Source organism: Cuculus canorus, chromosome 5 (genome assembly GCF_017976375.1).
Source record: "Cuculus canorus isolate bCucCan1 chromosome 5, bCucCan1.pri, whole genome shotgun sequence".
Lineage (NCBI taxonomy): Eukaryota > Metazoa > Chordata > Aves > Cuculiformes > Cuculidae > Cuculus > Cuculus canorus.
In genome coordinates, this window is record NC_071405.1 from 39,787,471 (window position 1) to 39,802,649 (window position 15,179).

General features: G+C 41.2%; 1 protein-coding gene across 2 annotated transcripts in view; it reads left to right on the forward strand.

Moving 5' to 3' along the window:
• Positions 1-1,869: 1,869 nt before the first annotated feature.
• The window catches only part of NUCB2 (nucleobindin 2), a 31,287-nt gene continuing 17,977 nt past the window's right edge, over positions 1,870-15,179 (forward strand). Inside the window, exons 1-4 of one of the 2 annotated variants that reach the window (XM_054067100.1) lie at positions 1,996-2,014; positions 5,504-5,583; positions 14,014-14,157; positions 14,536-14,643. In XM_054067100.1, the coding sequence (XP_053923075.1) occupies positions 5,578-5,583; positions 14,014-14,157; positions 14,536-14,643 (258 nt within the window). In that variant the 5' untranslated portion in view covers positions 1,996-2,014; positions 5,504-5,577. Of the gene's footprint in view, positions 2,015-5,503; positions 5,584-14,013; positions 14,158-14,535; positions 14,644-15,179 lie in introns of both variants that reach the window. The other variant, XM_054067101.1, reaches the window with a different exon arrangement.

Here is a 15,179-nt window from a genome sequence, read left to right on the forward strand (position 1 = left end):
GAGAGGGAAAAGTACAAGTAGTGCCAGCCCTATGACTTTAATAGCTTTCTATTACCGCAGATGTCATTACAGATAGTTTGCATTCCCATTTTTCTTTCACATGCATAACCCAGCAGCTACAATTTCAACCACCACTTTGGACTCCCATTCTCATTATAGTTAAGCATCCAAAACCCCATGACAGTTACAAGTATCTTGCCCAGACTGCACAAATCCCTCAATCATTTATTTTTTTCTCTCATTTGTGTAAACCATTACAAAGTTTCTTAAACAAAACTTAAACAACTTATAGATATTTAATTATCTCATAAATCAGAATAACAGAAACACAATGCACAGTGATAAAACTTTTTTAAGGACCTGTATGTGTTTAAATATGACTACAGGCTCACAGAATCTAAAGAGGTAATAGTTTACAACTGGAATCTATCCTGATTCCATAACTATATATTTTTTTATAGGAAGTAGGGAGTATTTGCTATATCATTTACATATACACTAAAAATAATTTTTCTGCATAAAGCACTGTTAGTGCCCAGAATGCAGAGAAGACATCAGTCCAAAACCACAGGTCCTGCACTTCAGAACAGAGCAGGAACGGAGATGCACAAAATCGCATCCCAAGATTACACTGAGCATAAGCAAATGTACAGTTTGAAAACTGTTTCCTAACTTGTTTAATCGACAAGATTCTCCCTGACCGTCCCCGCCCCCCTCCCCCCCCCCCCCCCCCCCCCCCCCCCCGCCAAAGTAAGGAAAACCAAGCCTGAACTCAATAAGGCTCAAATGGGTGAAAAAGAACAAGCAAAAAGGAGCAGTCTCTGAAAAATACAGTTTCAAGTTCCACACATCTACTCACAACTGGACCTGTAACAACAACATGTCAGTTGAGAGGTTCACAGCGAACGTTCATGGATGTGTCAATGTACGCAACAGGAGTCCTGCAAAGGATACCTCAGAGAGGTGGTTCTGCCCCTCTATTCCTCTCTTATGAGATGTCATCTGGAGTATTACGTCCAGTTCTGGAATTCCCAGTTGGATATGAAAGGATATGGAGCTGTTGGAACAGGTCCAGAGGAGGGCTACAAAGATGATCGGGCCCGGGCACAGGTGACCCACCCACAGGGTCACCATCCCTGGAGATATTGGAAAGATGGGTAGATGAGGTACCTGGGGACATGGTTTAGTGGCAGATAGGAAAAGTTGGACTCAGTGATCCAAGAAGTCTTATCCAACCTAGTGATTCTATGATACTATGATTCTGTGATTCTTTGCTCAGAGGGCTGAAGCACCTCCCATACGAGGACAGGCTGAGAGAGCTGGGGTTGTTCAGCCTGGAGGAGAGAAGGCTCTGAGGAGATCTTATAGTGACCTTCCAGTACCTGAAGGGGCTACAGGAAAGCTGGGGAGGGACTGTTTACAAAGGCTTGTGGTGATAGGACTAGGAGCAATGGGTATAAACTGGAGAGGGGCAGATTTAGGCTAGACATAAGGAAGAATTTCTTCACGATGAGGGTGGTGAGGCCCTGGCACGGGTTGCCCAGGGAAGCTGTGGCTGCCCCATCCCTGGAGGTGTTCAAGGCCAGGTTGGATAGGACCTTGCGCAGCCTGGTCTGGTGGAAGGTGTCCCTGCCCACGGCAGGGATGTTGGAAGTGGATGATCTTTCACACCCCTTCCAACTCGAACCATTCCATGACCCTCTCTGCCCGATGCGGACGCACCTCCCTTCAGCGACAGCGTCACCCGCTCCCCGTGACGTCACCGCCGCGCGGCTCCGCTCCCGCCACGTCCCGCCACGCGCCATCTCTCTCCGCGGCGCCCGGAGCTGCCCAATCAGATCCCTCCGCGCCGCCCCGGGGGGGTCCGTCCCGGCCAATCGCCGCGGCGCGAGGGGCGGGACATGTGCCCATAGCAACGGCCGCCGTGCGGCTGTCGCAGCGCGCCGCGAGTCCCGGCAGGCCGTCCGCGTGTCCGTCCGCGCGCAGCAGCCGCCTCGGCCTCGCGCGCCCCAAGGTAGCGCCGCGGGGGGAGGGAGGAGACGGGGTGGAGGGCGGGAAGCAGGGGAGGCTCCTCACGGGGGCTGATCGGGGTGATCATAGAATAGTGAGGTTGGAAGGGACCTTAAAGATCATCCCGTTCCACCTCTCTGCCGTGGATGGACGCGAGAGCCTCGCACCGCGAGGGACCGGGACACCTGGCGGCTCCGGAGAGGCGGCGGGGCTTTGTCCGGGGCTGGGCTGGGTCCTTTATAAAGGGTGAACCTTCCCAGTCCTGCGTTTGTTCCGCCCTCCGGTGTCAGCCCAAACGCTTGGGAAATGTTCCAGAAGAGGTTGAAAGCTGGGGAGGGGCTCTTTATCAGGGAGTGCGGTCGTAGGATGAGGGGGAAGGGTTTTAAGCTGAAAGAGAGAGATTTAGATTAGCTATTAGGAAGAAATTTTTTACTGTGCGGGGTGGTGAGGCACTAGAGCAGATTGCCGAGAGAAATCGTGGCTGCCCCGTCCCTGGAGGTGTTCAAGACCAGGTTGGATGGAGCTTTGAGCAACCTGCTCCAGTGGAAGGTTTCCTGCCCATGGCGGGGGGGTAGAACTGGATGATCTTTAAGGTCTCCAGCCCAAACCATTCTATGAAATGTGGCTGTACAGAGCTAACTTTTCTGAAGTGAACGTGGCTGTGGTTTTCAAAAGATTTCACATTTGGCAACAGTTTTCCGTCATCCTGTAGGAGAAAAAGACTCTGCTGTTTGAGTTGTAAGTATTTGCTGTGGAGAAATAATGTCTAGCATTTTGAAAGTTAGACCATTGTAGTAACAACAATGAAGCACAGCATCAAGTTCAGTGTAGAGGTTTGGTTTAGATTTACTTTGTCATCTTGTTTTCTCCCCCTTTGGTGGATTGACCTTGGCTGGGTGCCAGGTGCCCACCAAAGCCTTTCCATCATTCCCCTTCCTCATCTGGAAAGGAGAGAGAAACTATACCAAAAAGCTTGTGGATCTAGATAGAGGCAGGGAGAGATCACTCACCAGTTAATGTCACAGGCAAAACAAATTCGACTTGAGGAATATTAATTTAATTTATTATCAATCAAAATCAGAGTACCATAATGAGAAAATAAAACCAATCTTAAAACATCTTCCCTCCACCGCTCTATTCTTCTCTGGCTCAACTTCACTCCCAGTTTCTCTGCCTCTTCTCCCTCCTTGTGATCCTGTGGGGGACCCTTGTGGGAGCAGGCTGTCCTTCAGGATCAGACTGCTTCAGCGTGGGTCCCCACAGGGTCACGAATACAGCCAGCAATCCTGCTCTAGCATTGGCTTCTCTCATCATGGGTCCACAGGTCCTGCCAGGAGCCTGCCTGCTCTAGCACAGATTTCCCACTAGGTCACAGCCTCCTTCGGGTACATCTGCTGCTGAGGTGTGGGATCCTCCACAGGCTGGATATCTGCTCCATTGTGGACCTTCATGGCCTGCCTTACCATGGTCTTCACTACGGGCTGCAGGGGAATCTGCTCTGGCGCTTGGAGCACCTCCTCTCCTTCCATCTTCACTGACCTTGGTGTACACTTGGCTCTTTCATATATTTTCACTCCGTTTTCTGCTGTTGTTGTTTCCCAGCAGTTTTTTTTTTTTTTTCTTTACCTTTCTATATATGTTACAGAGGCTCACTGTTGCGGATTGGCTCAGCTTTGGCCAGCAATGGGTCTTGAAGCCAGCTGGCATTGGCTCTGTTGGACATGGGGGAAGCTTCTCTCAGCTCCTCACAGAAGCCACCTGTGTAGCCTCTCTGCTACCAAAACCCTGCCATGCCAACCCAATACACCTGGTCTGGAGAAAAGTCCTGTAGGTGACTCAGTATTGATGCAGTTCTGCCCCAAATTCTGAAGTGACTGGCCCTCGCAACTTAACAGAGCAACATGGGAAGGATTCCTACTCTAAAAACTGGATACGAGATGAAGGGCTGCTCAAAAATTGTTTGAAACCAGGTTTTGTTGAAACTTTTATGGGCCTCTGCTTAAAACTCACAAAAGACTTGTGGGACATGCCCAAATTTCTGTGAACATTTAAGATCCACTTATATCTCTACTGTCATTTGCCACACAATGATCTTGTACAGTCGCAGTGCAACATCCAACACACGCTGCAAATTATTAGCCTGGTTACATACAGTATCTCCTAACTGTATTTTCCCTTTTATTTGCTACTGTAATCTTTTGATGGTAGCAGTGTTTATTTTTAGAATAAGAAAGATACTTACATTAAAAATGTAATAACGTAAGTCTATCTTTAAACAAGGAAATCTCATTCACTTCCAACCAAGATAACTAGCATAAGCATAAAAAAGGGGAAAACAAAATCATCAATTAACATTGCCCATTGAGTCTGCTTAAAAATTCCATTAGCTTTTGGATGTGAAGGCATCTAATGTAGGCTGATGTAAATTTGCTTCCGATTTGATTCTATAATACAGCTTGAGATACCGTTATTTGGTGTCTGAAATTATATTCAGAAAACTCCATCAAGCAAATAAAAACTAGGCAACAATGACAAAAAGAACTCTTTTTTTTTTTGTTTTTTTTTTTTTTTGGTTTTATAAGACTAAGGAGAAGTTTCCATGATTTGGCTATGTAGTAATACTAGTAGTGCTGAACATAAACTTTTGGTTCATATAAACCAAGTTAAAGGTTTTCTGTCAAAAGCTGTCCACAAGTGATACATATATAAATGAAATTGTAATCATGACAGGGGAGAGCAGTGGTACTCTTAGATAATAATGGAAAATATTATTATATATTGACTCAAATGTCAGAGATGTGGAAATATTGACTTACGTTTCTAGTGATACACTGACTAAACAAATGCAATTTACCAAAGATAGATAAAATCCTTTACTGTTAAGCTAAAAGCCTGTATCAGTGTTGCCTTGATTTAAACTCGTGTGCAACAAAGGTGTTTTTCTAGTGAGGTGTTGTACTCTTAGGTCTGTTTTATTGCTTGGTAAGCAGAAGAGATCTCTATGAAGTTCCTGTTAGGTACATAGTATCCACAAGCCTTCTGGATAGTGGTATGCTTGTATGGAGCTAAAACCATGGTCAGGTACTTAAGGCAAGTCAAATTAAATCAGAGGCAGAATTCATGTTAATTTCAACAGCTTTTATTCTTTTGTACTACACATGATTTGAGAGTTGGAAGAATGAAGGAAGCTGGATTTTCTTAGAACTGTTTTAATCATATTTAGTTGTAAATATTGTTCTTCATCTCAGGTAATTCAGGAGGTATATAGACTTCATGATAACATTTTGCATGCTTTTTAGTCTTTATAAAATGAAAGTGGGACATTTTTGTGTATTTGGATTCCTAAGCAAGTAGAAATCAATGGAATTAGCAAATAAGGGAAATAAATCTCATTAGGAAGCTATAATTAAGTGCCTAAATATTTTTCAGTCTGGTTCGATATCATTAGATCTAGATTTATTCTTGTTAGCTAATTTGCATTTCCTTTTGAAAGGAGAAAGCAAGTACCTTGAAGTAATGAAGCATCCAAGGTTTACTTTAGCATCGTCTGTTGTTGACTAGAGCAAAATGCAGGTTAGTATAAGAACTGAAATACTTCTTGATTTGAGATTAGGGTTTGAGCAAATGCTTTAGTTGCTTGTAGTAGCGTATTTGAAATGAGGCTGCTTTTTATACCAGCACTGACAGAATTGCTGTTCACATTTATACAAAATGAATTTGTGAGATTCCAGGTGTGCTGTTTTTTTTTTTTCCTGTATGGGAACTGAACCTTTAATGCAGGAAGCTGTATTTGTAGTGGTTTTTTTTGTTTGTTTTTTTTTTTTTTAAATTTGCTTTTGAAGTTGGTAAGAGTTTTATCGAATATGCATTGAATTGCATACATCCAGAGGGACTTTGACAGACTTGAGAGGTGGGCCTGTCTGAAGCTCGTGAAGTTTAACAAGGCCAAGTGCAAGGTCCCCCATGTGGGTCAGCACAATCCCAAGCACAGTTTCAGGCTGGGCAGAGCATGGTTTGAAGTAGTCCTGAAGAAAAGAACTTGAGGCTGTTGGTGGATGAGAAGCTCAAAATGATCCATCAATGTGCTCTTGCAGCCCAGAAAGTCAACCATATCCTGGCCTGCATCAAAAGAAGTGTGACCAGCAGGTCGAGGGAGGTGATTTTCCCCCTCTAACTCTGCTCTCATGAGACCTTACTTGGAGTACTGTGTTCAGTTCTGGAGTCCTCAGCAAAGGAAGGACATGGATCTGTTGAATTGAGTCCAAAGGAGGGCCACGAAGCTGATTAGAGGGCTGGACCACCTCTGACTGTCTCTAGGCTGTTTGGCCTAGAGAAGAGAAGGCTCCAGGGAGAGCTTATAGCAGCCTTCCAGTACTTGAAGGGGGCCTGCAGGAAGGGTAGAGGGGGAGTCTTTATCAAGGAGTGCAGTGATAGGACCAGGGGTAATGATTTTAAGGTGAAAGGGAGTTGATTTAGATTAGATATTAGGAAGCAATTTTTCAATGTGAGGGTGGTGAGGCACTGGCACAGGTTGCCCAGGGAAGTTGTGGTTGCCCCATCCCTGGAGGTGTTCAAGGCCAGTTTGGATGAGGCTGTGAGCAACCTGATCTAGTGGGTGGTGTCATTGCCTCTGGCAGAGGTTTGGAACTGGGTGATCTTTATGGTCGCTTCCAACCCAAAGCATTCTGTGATTTTATGAATTCAGTACAAGATTTTGATTGAGTACTGGCTTAATTTTTTTTTTGAGTCCACTTTATTGGAAAGAATTGATAAAATCATGCAAGTTCCTTTAGAGACAGGACTAATATTTCAGAATTCTTCACTTAGTAAGATAGCTTGGTAGACAATGATATTTATTTTTCTGAAATAATGATACAAAAGTTCTAGGGAAGCTCCTTGGAGGAAAGTAGTATTGTAAATATGTATGTATATTTGTGTATGCCCACACAGGTTTTTAGAATAATGAACCGTTAACACTGCAACAAGAAGGAAAACAGCTATCTTTTCAAACTTGCCTTATGACAGAGCAAAGCATGTGTAGCAGCAACCATACGTTTTGCTTGACATACAGTTGTATTGTAAATAGCACTTGCTTCTTTCCCACTGGACTATTCATGGTTTGTGTTACTGTGTGGTTTCCCCAGCATTAGAGTGACTCATTTAATAAAAGAGCTGAAGTGTATATTTTTTAAAAAAAGGTTCTGTCAGTAAATGTTGTACTACGCAGTACTGAGGCATGCTATCTTTTCTAAGAAACTGAAAAAAAAAGCTGTTTTATCAGCCAGTACTTTAAAGAGAACAAAGCAGATAAGGTGCAGTGAGTAAAATGTAGTAAATACAAGTAAAAAGAGAAGAATTTAAGCAAGGTAAACAAGATGACCTAGTGAAAAGGTGTCTTCACGGCAAGCAGAGGTTTTGCTTGGCGTCTTGAGCTGAAATGGGTTTGCACTTGCTTCTCAAAATTGTTACCATGTTTTATCTGTGCTAATAACAGTTTAACTCATAAACTAACATTGTGAAGAAGATACATTAGCTACAGAGTCATTGACTTCCATCATTGCTTAAGGTATGATAGCTTACAGTGTCTGTGCAGCAAGTCCTCCTGAAAGAACAGAGAGGAACTAACACTGATATTTCAGGTATTTCCGAACAGAAAATATGGCAGAAGACTAAGATGTTTCGCTTAATTTCAAACATTTAATGTATTTTTTAAGGTTTTATAAGCTAATAAATTTATATCTTTGCAATTTTTTTAAAGAAATGGGGAAAACTAATGGAATTAATTAAACATACTCTATTTAAACTGTCATGTATGGACAGGTATATATCAATTTCAGAGATGTGAAAACAGATTCAAGCTATTAGATGACTAGGACAAACTGCAAAGGAATACTTTACATAGTTCATATGTAATCTTTGTAATACTCCCATTCTAGTGCTGAGGTTAGAATAATCTTAGAAATATGAAAATAAGTAGATCTATTTTATCTCTTTCCTGTTTTTACTTTAAACGCAGCACTGCATATGCAGATTGCTCACTTCTCCAGTGTACAGCATTGAAACAGGAAGCCACAGTACAGTCATGACTGTAGAGAATATTGCTATCATCCTGCATGTCTGCACTGTACCTCACACAAGTTTAGTTACTTCCATGTCAGATACAGCGGGTGTGCATGAAGTGTTATGAATAAGTAGGGTTATTTGTATGTTCTGTAAGTCTGGATTTATGTTTATGTTGCCCATCATGGTGTGCATGGGTTTGGCAAGAGCAAATGTGCAATCTGACATTTATAGTGTTGTGCTCTCTTGCCTCATAATTGTCCACTGACCTTCTAGACTTGCAGGCACTACACATTCTGCACTGATACCGCTGTATGTTTTTAATATCTCAGTTTCAGAAAATTTGACGTTGAGCGTTACTTCTTTAAAAATATTTGTGCTTTGCTAGGAAGGTGATAGAGACATCGGTACCAGAATTATGCTGTTTTCTAGGCAATAGGTGTTAATAAAAAGGTAAATTTTCAGTTTTACATTATAAACACCTGGCAGTTGTGTAAAATAGGTGTGCTAATGCCATCTTTAGCTGCTTGTGCTAGTGTTGCTAGAACAAAATTTAGAAGCTGCATTTTGTACTTATCTTTCAAAGCCCATAAGTCTTTATAATTCAAATGTCTGATCCTGTTACACTGAAGGTGATAGGAATTTGTGTTTAACCTTAGTGGGATCACGATGAAGGTTTCTGGCAGACAGTCTGCTTTTCTTTTCCAATTGTATTTTTCTGTTCATGCAAGTACATTAGTGGCTCTGTTTTCTGCTGACTATCTCATTCTTTCAGCTCTTGCTCTGTTTTTTTAAAATACTTTCTACTCAGAGAGGGTCTTAATTTTTCATTTTCCTGAAAGCTTAGGATATTGACTTTGTTTATAAACTACAGTATTTGTCAATTCTAAAGCCCTGCTTTTAGATTAGTTCTCTTTATGTATCACAAGTAGAGTTGTTTGTTTATACCTATAGGAAAAATGAGATTGATTTCTGATACTAGTAGATTAGAGTTGTGCTGCCTTTCTTTGCTACCTGTGTGGGCTACATGGCTTTGACTAAAATCACTTAATTCCCAGATGACAACTGGACTATTAGCTCTGCCCACTTGTCTTTAAGAAAGTAATCAGTCAGCTGGGCAGATCCATAACGATTTGTATTTCTATTAAACTATATAGCAGTAGGAAGAACAGTAATAAAATAGTTTCAAAGCATTGCATCTGTGGCAGGGCATGAGGTTATGTGCTCTGTGTTGTGTACCACTGATGACAATGATCGCATTGACATTGCACCTCTTCTGCAGCACTTAGATTGTCTGTTGACTTGGTGGCTCCTAGTCCTTACAGAAGAAGGACAGACATCTAGATTCACCCTAGAATGCCTGAGAAGGGATGAGCATCCAGGAATGGGTTTCTCAAAAGTCAGGAACTCTTGAAGGTAGCTAGTAACAGGCTGAGAGTGGAATGAGCTTCTAGTAGTAGTGTTTAGTGGAACAAAAACTGGAACACTAGTATTCGTCTCATCCTGCCCCTTGTCTTCCCTCCAGTTGCTGAATTTGAGAATTGTGTTGAGTTTTTTCTTGCAGGTGATTAATGTTAGAATTTGCAATGGGTCTGGTTTCTCTCTTTCTAATACGTGTCAGAATATAGTATGTTTAGTGACTGTCGCACTCTAATCGTCTAAAGATGACATGTCTTAGTCATCTACTTTTATTGAGGGAATTGTGATGAATCTAGTCTTGAACTAATAGAATCTAAATACAGTAACTGTGTTTTTACTATGTAATTATTTTTTATTCTAATAACTGTATTTCCCATGTACTTGTTATAGCACAGATTGTGTAAACGGTTGGGTTCCTCAAAATGCTAGTGGAAATCCTGTATTAAGCATAGTAGTCTGCAAAGCTAGCTGCAATGATTGAGATATTTTATGCTTTTCCATTTTGATCTTATCTGCTTTTAATTATTCCTAGTACATGTGGATTTTTTGGCTTCTTTTATCAAAAGAGCTGCAATAAAAACACCCTATGCATAACCTGAAACAAAACTGCTTAATGGGCAGAAGATAGCCTTCTTTTCAGAGTGGCTGATTACATCAAATAGATGTGAAGAACGTGTTGTGATGTCATCCTATCTTTCCCATTATATATGACAGCATGTAATTACAAATTTCGCTGTTTCCAAGGGAACCCAAATTGCCCATGAGCACAAATCCCACAGAAAGTCAGCAGACCCATGCACTTAGTTTGTTTAGGCCTTTGATAAGTGGTGAATGAGGTAAGTGAATGACAGGTTCAGATGTTTCACAGAGAAGTTTCACACAGCACATTATCTGTAGAACTACTTGCCATTCTTGTCATATTATAGATAGCCTGTTACAGAAACACCATTTTCTAATTCTGTCAAACCTGCTGCATAGGTTAAGCTGTTTCCACTTTCCATTTGTCGTATTTAAGCCTACATGGTGATCTAACTGTGTTCATATGTTTACAGGTATATAAAAAATGCCTTGGTAAGGCTAAAATAACAGGCAACGGCATTCAAAGAATGACTCTAACATTAGACATGGCAATCTGCTTTTGGAAAACAGGACAAAATCAGGTGATCTTGTCCATGCAAAACAGAGAAAATCAAGTGACGGTAGAGCGATGACTATCTGCCAGATAAAAACCGATCACCTGCATAACATTTGTTAACTTATTAATGTTATCCATGATGTTTGTACATAAAATGAGCTGTGCCATTAGCAGATAAAAAATGATAGCTCTAGCTCAGGACTTCACATCAGCATTGCTGATCTGCCCTAGTAACCTATCTGGGACTGAAGATCCAGTATGGGGCCAGAAAGAGAGACTTCTGGGCAAGTCCATTAACTTGGTGATTTAGTTTATAGAAGTATCCAGTTAGCACTCAAAAATATTCAGGCTTGATATCTACTTCAAGATTAGGAATTTTAAGCCCTGCTATTTGATTGCTATTATAATTTCCTGTGATTAAATCCTCTTGAAATGACAAACCTAGGCATATCTTTCATACAATATTCTGTAATTTAAAACATCTGAAGTATTGGAATATTGGCATTTTTTAAAGTTATAGTGAATAATTAACTCCTCGATTCACCAATTCTTTAAAGTCACTGCAAGACAGCAGCTTGTGTAGAAGTGTAGAAATTAACTTAGTAGTTCAGCAAATCAGTTTAAGTTTTAGTTTGCGTTTGTGAGTTTGCTTGTTTTAAAGGAATGACCTAGGCAAAGCTGATTATACTTGCTGTTGTGGAGCTTACAGTAGTGCTGACATTGAATCTGATATGCTCAATATGGCAGTAGCAGTAGCTGCTGTTGTCCCATCTGGTAAGGATCAGATGTTAGCCATTCTTTAAAGGAAAGTAACAGGTATTTGCTATAACTGGGCAGAATCCTTTTAGGCTCTTTCTGCTGGAGAAGTGAGTAAGAGAGAACAGTTTCAGAGAATTCTTGTTGTCCTGGAGCCTTTGACATATAAAACAAAAGATGGATATGTGGGTATATTTTTATCTCCAGCTATTTCCTCATCTGCAACAAAATAAAGAATATCTCTGTGCATCTTGTACGTCTTGTATGCATTTCAGGTTTTTTTATAATAAGAGTGCTTTCTTTTACACAATACTTTTATGAATAAAAGGTGTCAACAGTGCTTAATATTAAGTACATACCATTATCTACGTTTATTGCCTTAGTGAAGAGGCAGCTTAATCCAAGCAAAAATAATCCTTCACTGTCAAGTACTAGAACATGTAGTCAGGAAAACTAGCGCTGACACTGTAGTTACAATTTGTTTTCCCCTCTGCCATCCACTACCCATTCCCCCCGAAAAAAAGATTTGCAGCTGGTAGACATAAGTACTTCTGACAGAATTATGTGCTTGACTAGTTAAGGCACCTGTACAGAAATTCTTCTTGTAGTAGGTATACTTTTGATTTGTTTGAGTGCACATTTCTTGAATATTATGTCTTTTTATTTGACACACCCAAGCTGATTTTAGACAGTATTTGACTGGCAGCTTTCACTTTCCAGGAGGTGGTTTATGTTACTAGCATAATAGTGGAGTTTACTGAAGTTTTTTTATAGAATATTCAGAGACTGTGGACTGTCAAAGGCTGAATTGGCTGAATTGTCTCAAGAGCCTGACTTTGCTGTCAGATACCAGATTACCATCATTACTTTTGTAGCTGGATTTCCTGTAATTAACACTGTTTAAGTATTCTATTTTCAAACAAATTTAATAGGACGGGAGAAGGCAGAGGTCAAGAACTCTCAAAAGTGCTCGGTTCATATCAAACTATGTGCAAATTAGGTCCATGTAAGACACCAAAGAAAGTCTAGAGGAGATTGGCTTAATAAAGCCCCAGCCTCAGAAACAATTTCAGGATGAGTGAAGATTGTTTTTTTCAGGAGTCTCTGTCAACTTGAAATATGGATACAACACGGATCATAGAATCATAGAATCACCAGGTTGGAAAGGACCCACTGGATCATCGAGTGCAACCATTCCTAACACTCCCTTAAACCATGTCCCTAAGCACTTCATCAACCCGTTCCTTAAACACCTCCAGGGAAGGTGACTCGACCACCTCCCTGGGCAGCCTGTTCCAGTGCCCGATGACTCTTTCTGTGAAGAATTTTTTTCTGATATCCAGCCTGAACCTCCCCTGGCAGAGCTTGAGGCCATTCCCCCTTGTCCTGTCCTCAGTCACTTGGGAGACGAGGCCAGCTCCCTCCTCTCCACAACCTCCTTTCAGGTAGTTGTAGAGAGCAATAAGGTCTCCCCTCAGCCTCCTCTTCTCCAGGCTAAACAACCCCTGCTCTCTCAGCTGCTCCTCATAAGACTTGTTCTCCAGCCCCCTCACCAGCTTTGTTGCTCTTCTCTGGACACTCTCCAGAGCCTCAACATCCTTCTTGTGGTGAGGGGCCCAGAACTGAACACAGTACTCAAGGTGTGGTCTCACCAGTGCCGAGTACAGAGGGAGAATAACCTTGCTGGACCTGCTGGTCCGTTTCCGATACAAGCCAAGATGCCATTGGCCTTCTTGGCCACCTGGGCACACTGCTGGCTCATGTTCAGTCGGCTGTCAACCATTACCCCCAGGTCCTACTCCTCTGTACAGCTCTCCAGCCACTCTTCCCCCAGTCTGTAGCACTGCACAGGGTCGTTGTGCCCCAAGTGCAGGACCCGGCATTTGGCCTTGTTAAACCTCATCCCATTGGCCTCAGCCCAGCAGTCCAGCCTGTTAAGATCCCTTTGCAGAGCCTCCCTACCCTCCAGCAGATCGACACTTCCACCCAGCTTAGTGTCATCTGCAAACTTGCTGAGGGTGCACTGAATGCCTTCATCCAGGTCATCGATAAAGGCATTGAACAGGACTGGACCCAGTACCGAGCCCATACCAGGATGGTAAAATATTATTCTTGCAAATAAATTTTTGAGGGGATCTTGACTCCAAATTAGGCATACTCCATTGCTGTAAGATAAATACTGCTGGCATTGTTGCACTAAGATCTGATTCAGTGTCCATGACTATCCTTAGGAGTTTTCCAATAACTTCAGCAAAGATATGTTTAGAGTAGGAGTGTCAGTATTAGTTGTGTAAGACTTGGTCATGCTGAACAAGTGTCTGAACATTGGGTGTTGCCACTGGTTCTGTGGAACCACTGATAATACCTCAACATGTTAAAAACCTCTGAGCTTTTACAGTACAACTTAGATTTGACACACAACTGTAAGATATTCAGAGGAAATCTGCTTGTGTAATAATGGCTTTTAAAAATTAAAGCTGTATTTAATTCTTTGAGCTTTAATGTTCCATGACAGCAGTAGAACGTGGAAAGTGGGTTATTACAGGTATCTATCTGGGAATGTAAAAAAATTCTAATCGTAACAGTACAATAATGTTGTTTATGTTAATTTTTGTGTCTTGGTCTCATTTCAGATGAAGTGGCTATCTGTCTTGCCCCAACAGTGTATTTTGCTGATGACATGTATCCTAGTGGCCTTGGAAGCTGTACCTATAGACATAGATAAGACAAAAGTCAAAGGAGAAGGCCACGTTGAAGGAGAGAAGGTAGAAAATCCAGTAAGTATAATGAAATTTAACTGATAGGTATTTTTTCCTAATTGTTAGTAGTCTGGCTATGGCGAAATCCCTTCCTGAAAATTAGATGTTCTTTACTGGAATTACTTGAAGGAAGGAAACTAACATTAGCCAGTATTGTCATACAGTCTACTGTTTACTGTGGTGATGTTCCATTTAAATTGAATTGAAACAAATGAATCATAAGAATAAATTGTTATTAGGGCAATAATGCAAATCAAAAAAAATGAAGATATGTAAGAGATTACAATGCCTGTGTTCCTGAGATTTGAGTTTCAGTTTTATCATTGTATTTAAACAAAAGGAAATTTTGGTCGTATATTCTTTTCTCATTTCACATTCTTTTTTTTTTTTTTTAAGGATACAGGACTTTATTATGATGAATATCTCAGGCAAGTAATAGATGTCTTGGAAACAGATAAGCATTTCAGGGAGAAGCTCCAGACTGCTGATATAGAGGAAATAAAGGTAGGTACAAAACCAGAGATAAATTAAGGTTAATTAAATCCACAATCGTGAGCCATGTATCTTGCATTCTTTCTTCCTTTTCTTTCTTCGTATTCTCAGTTTTAGTGAGCTTAAATTTCCTCTAATTTTTGTTTAGGTATTTAACTCTTACTAGGTCTTTGTCTCTAGTTAAGGGACAGCAGAACTTCCATTCATTAAAGAATATCTCATAGCACACAAAAAACCCTCAACAATGTATACTTGAATGTATAATTTCTCCCTTCTGCCTGTCTACTAGATAGCCAGTTTCAAGACGTCCTAAAGGTAGGTGAACCTTCATGTACATCAAAACAGCAGCAAGCATAGCTCTCATTCGCTGTTGCCTGCTGAGTAATTTGGAACGCTGTTTTAAACATTGAGGTTATCTGCCTTGTGAGAATAAGATAAGTGTATCACAAATGAATATGATGACATGGAAGAGAATTGCTAGAAAGTCAGACTTTAAAGGCTGGAGAAATTGAGGAGTTGTGCTAGAGGTAAAGTCAGCGTATATAGGA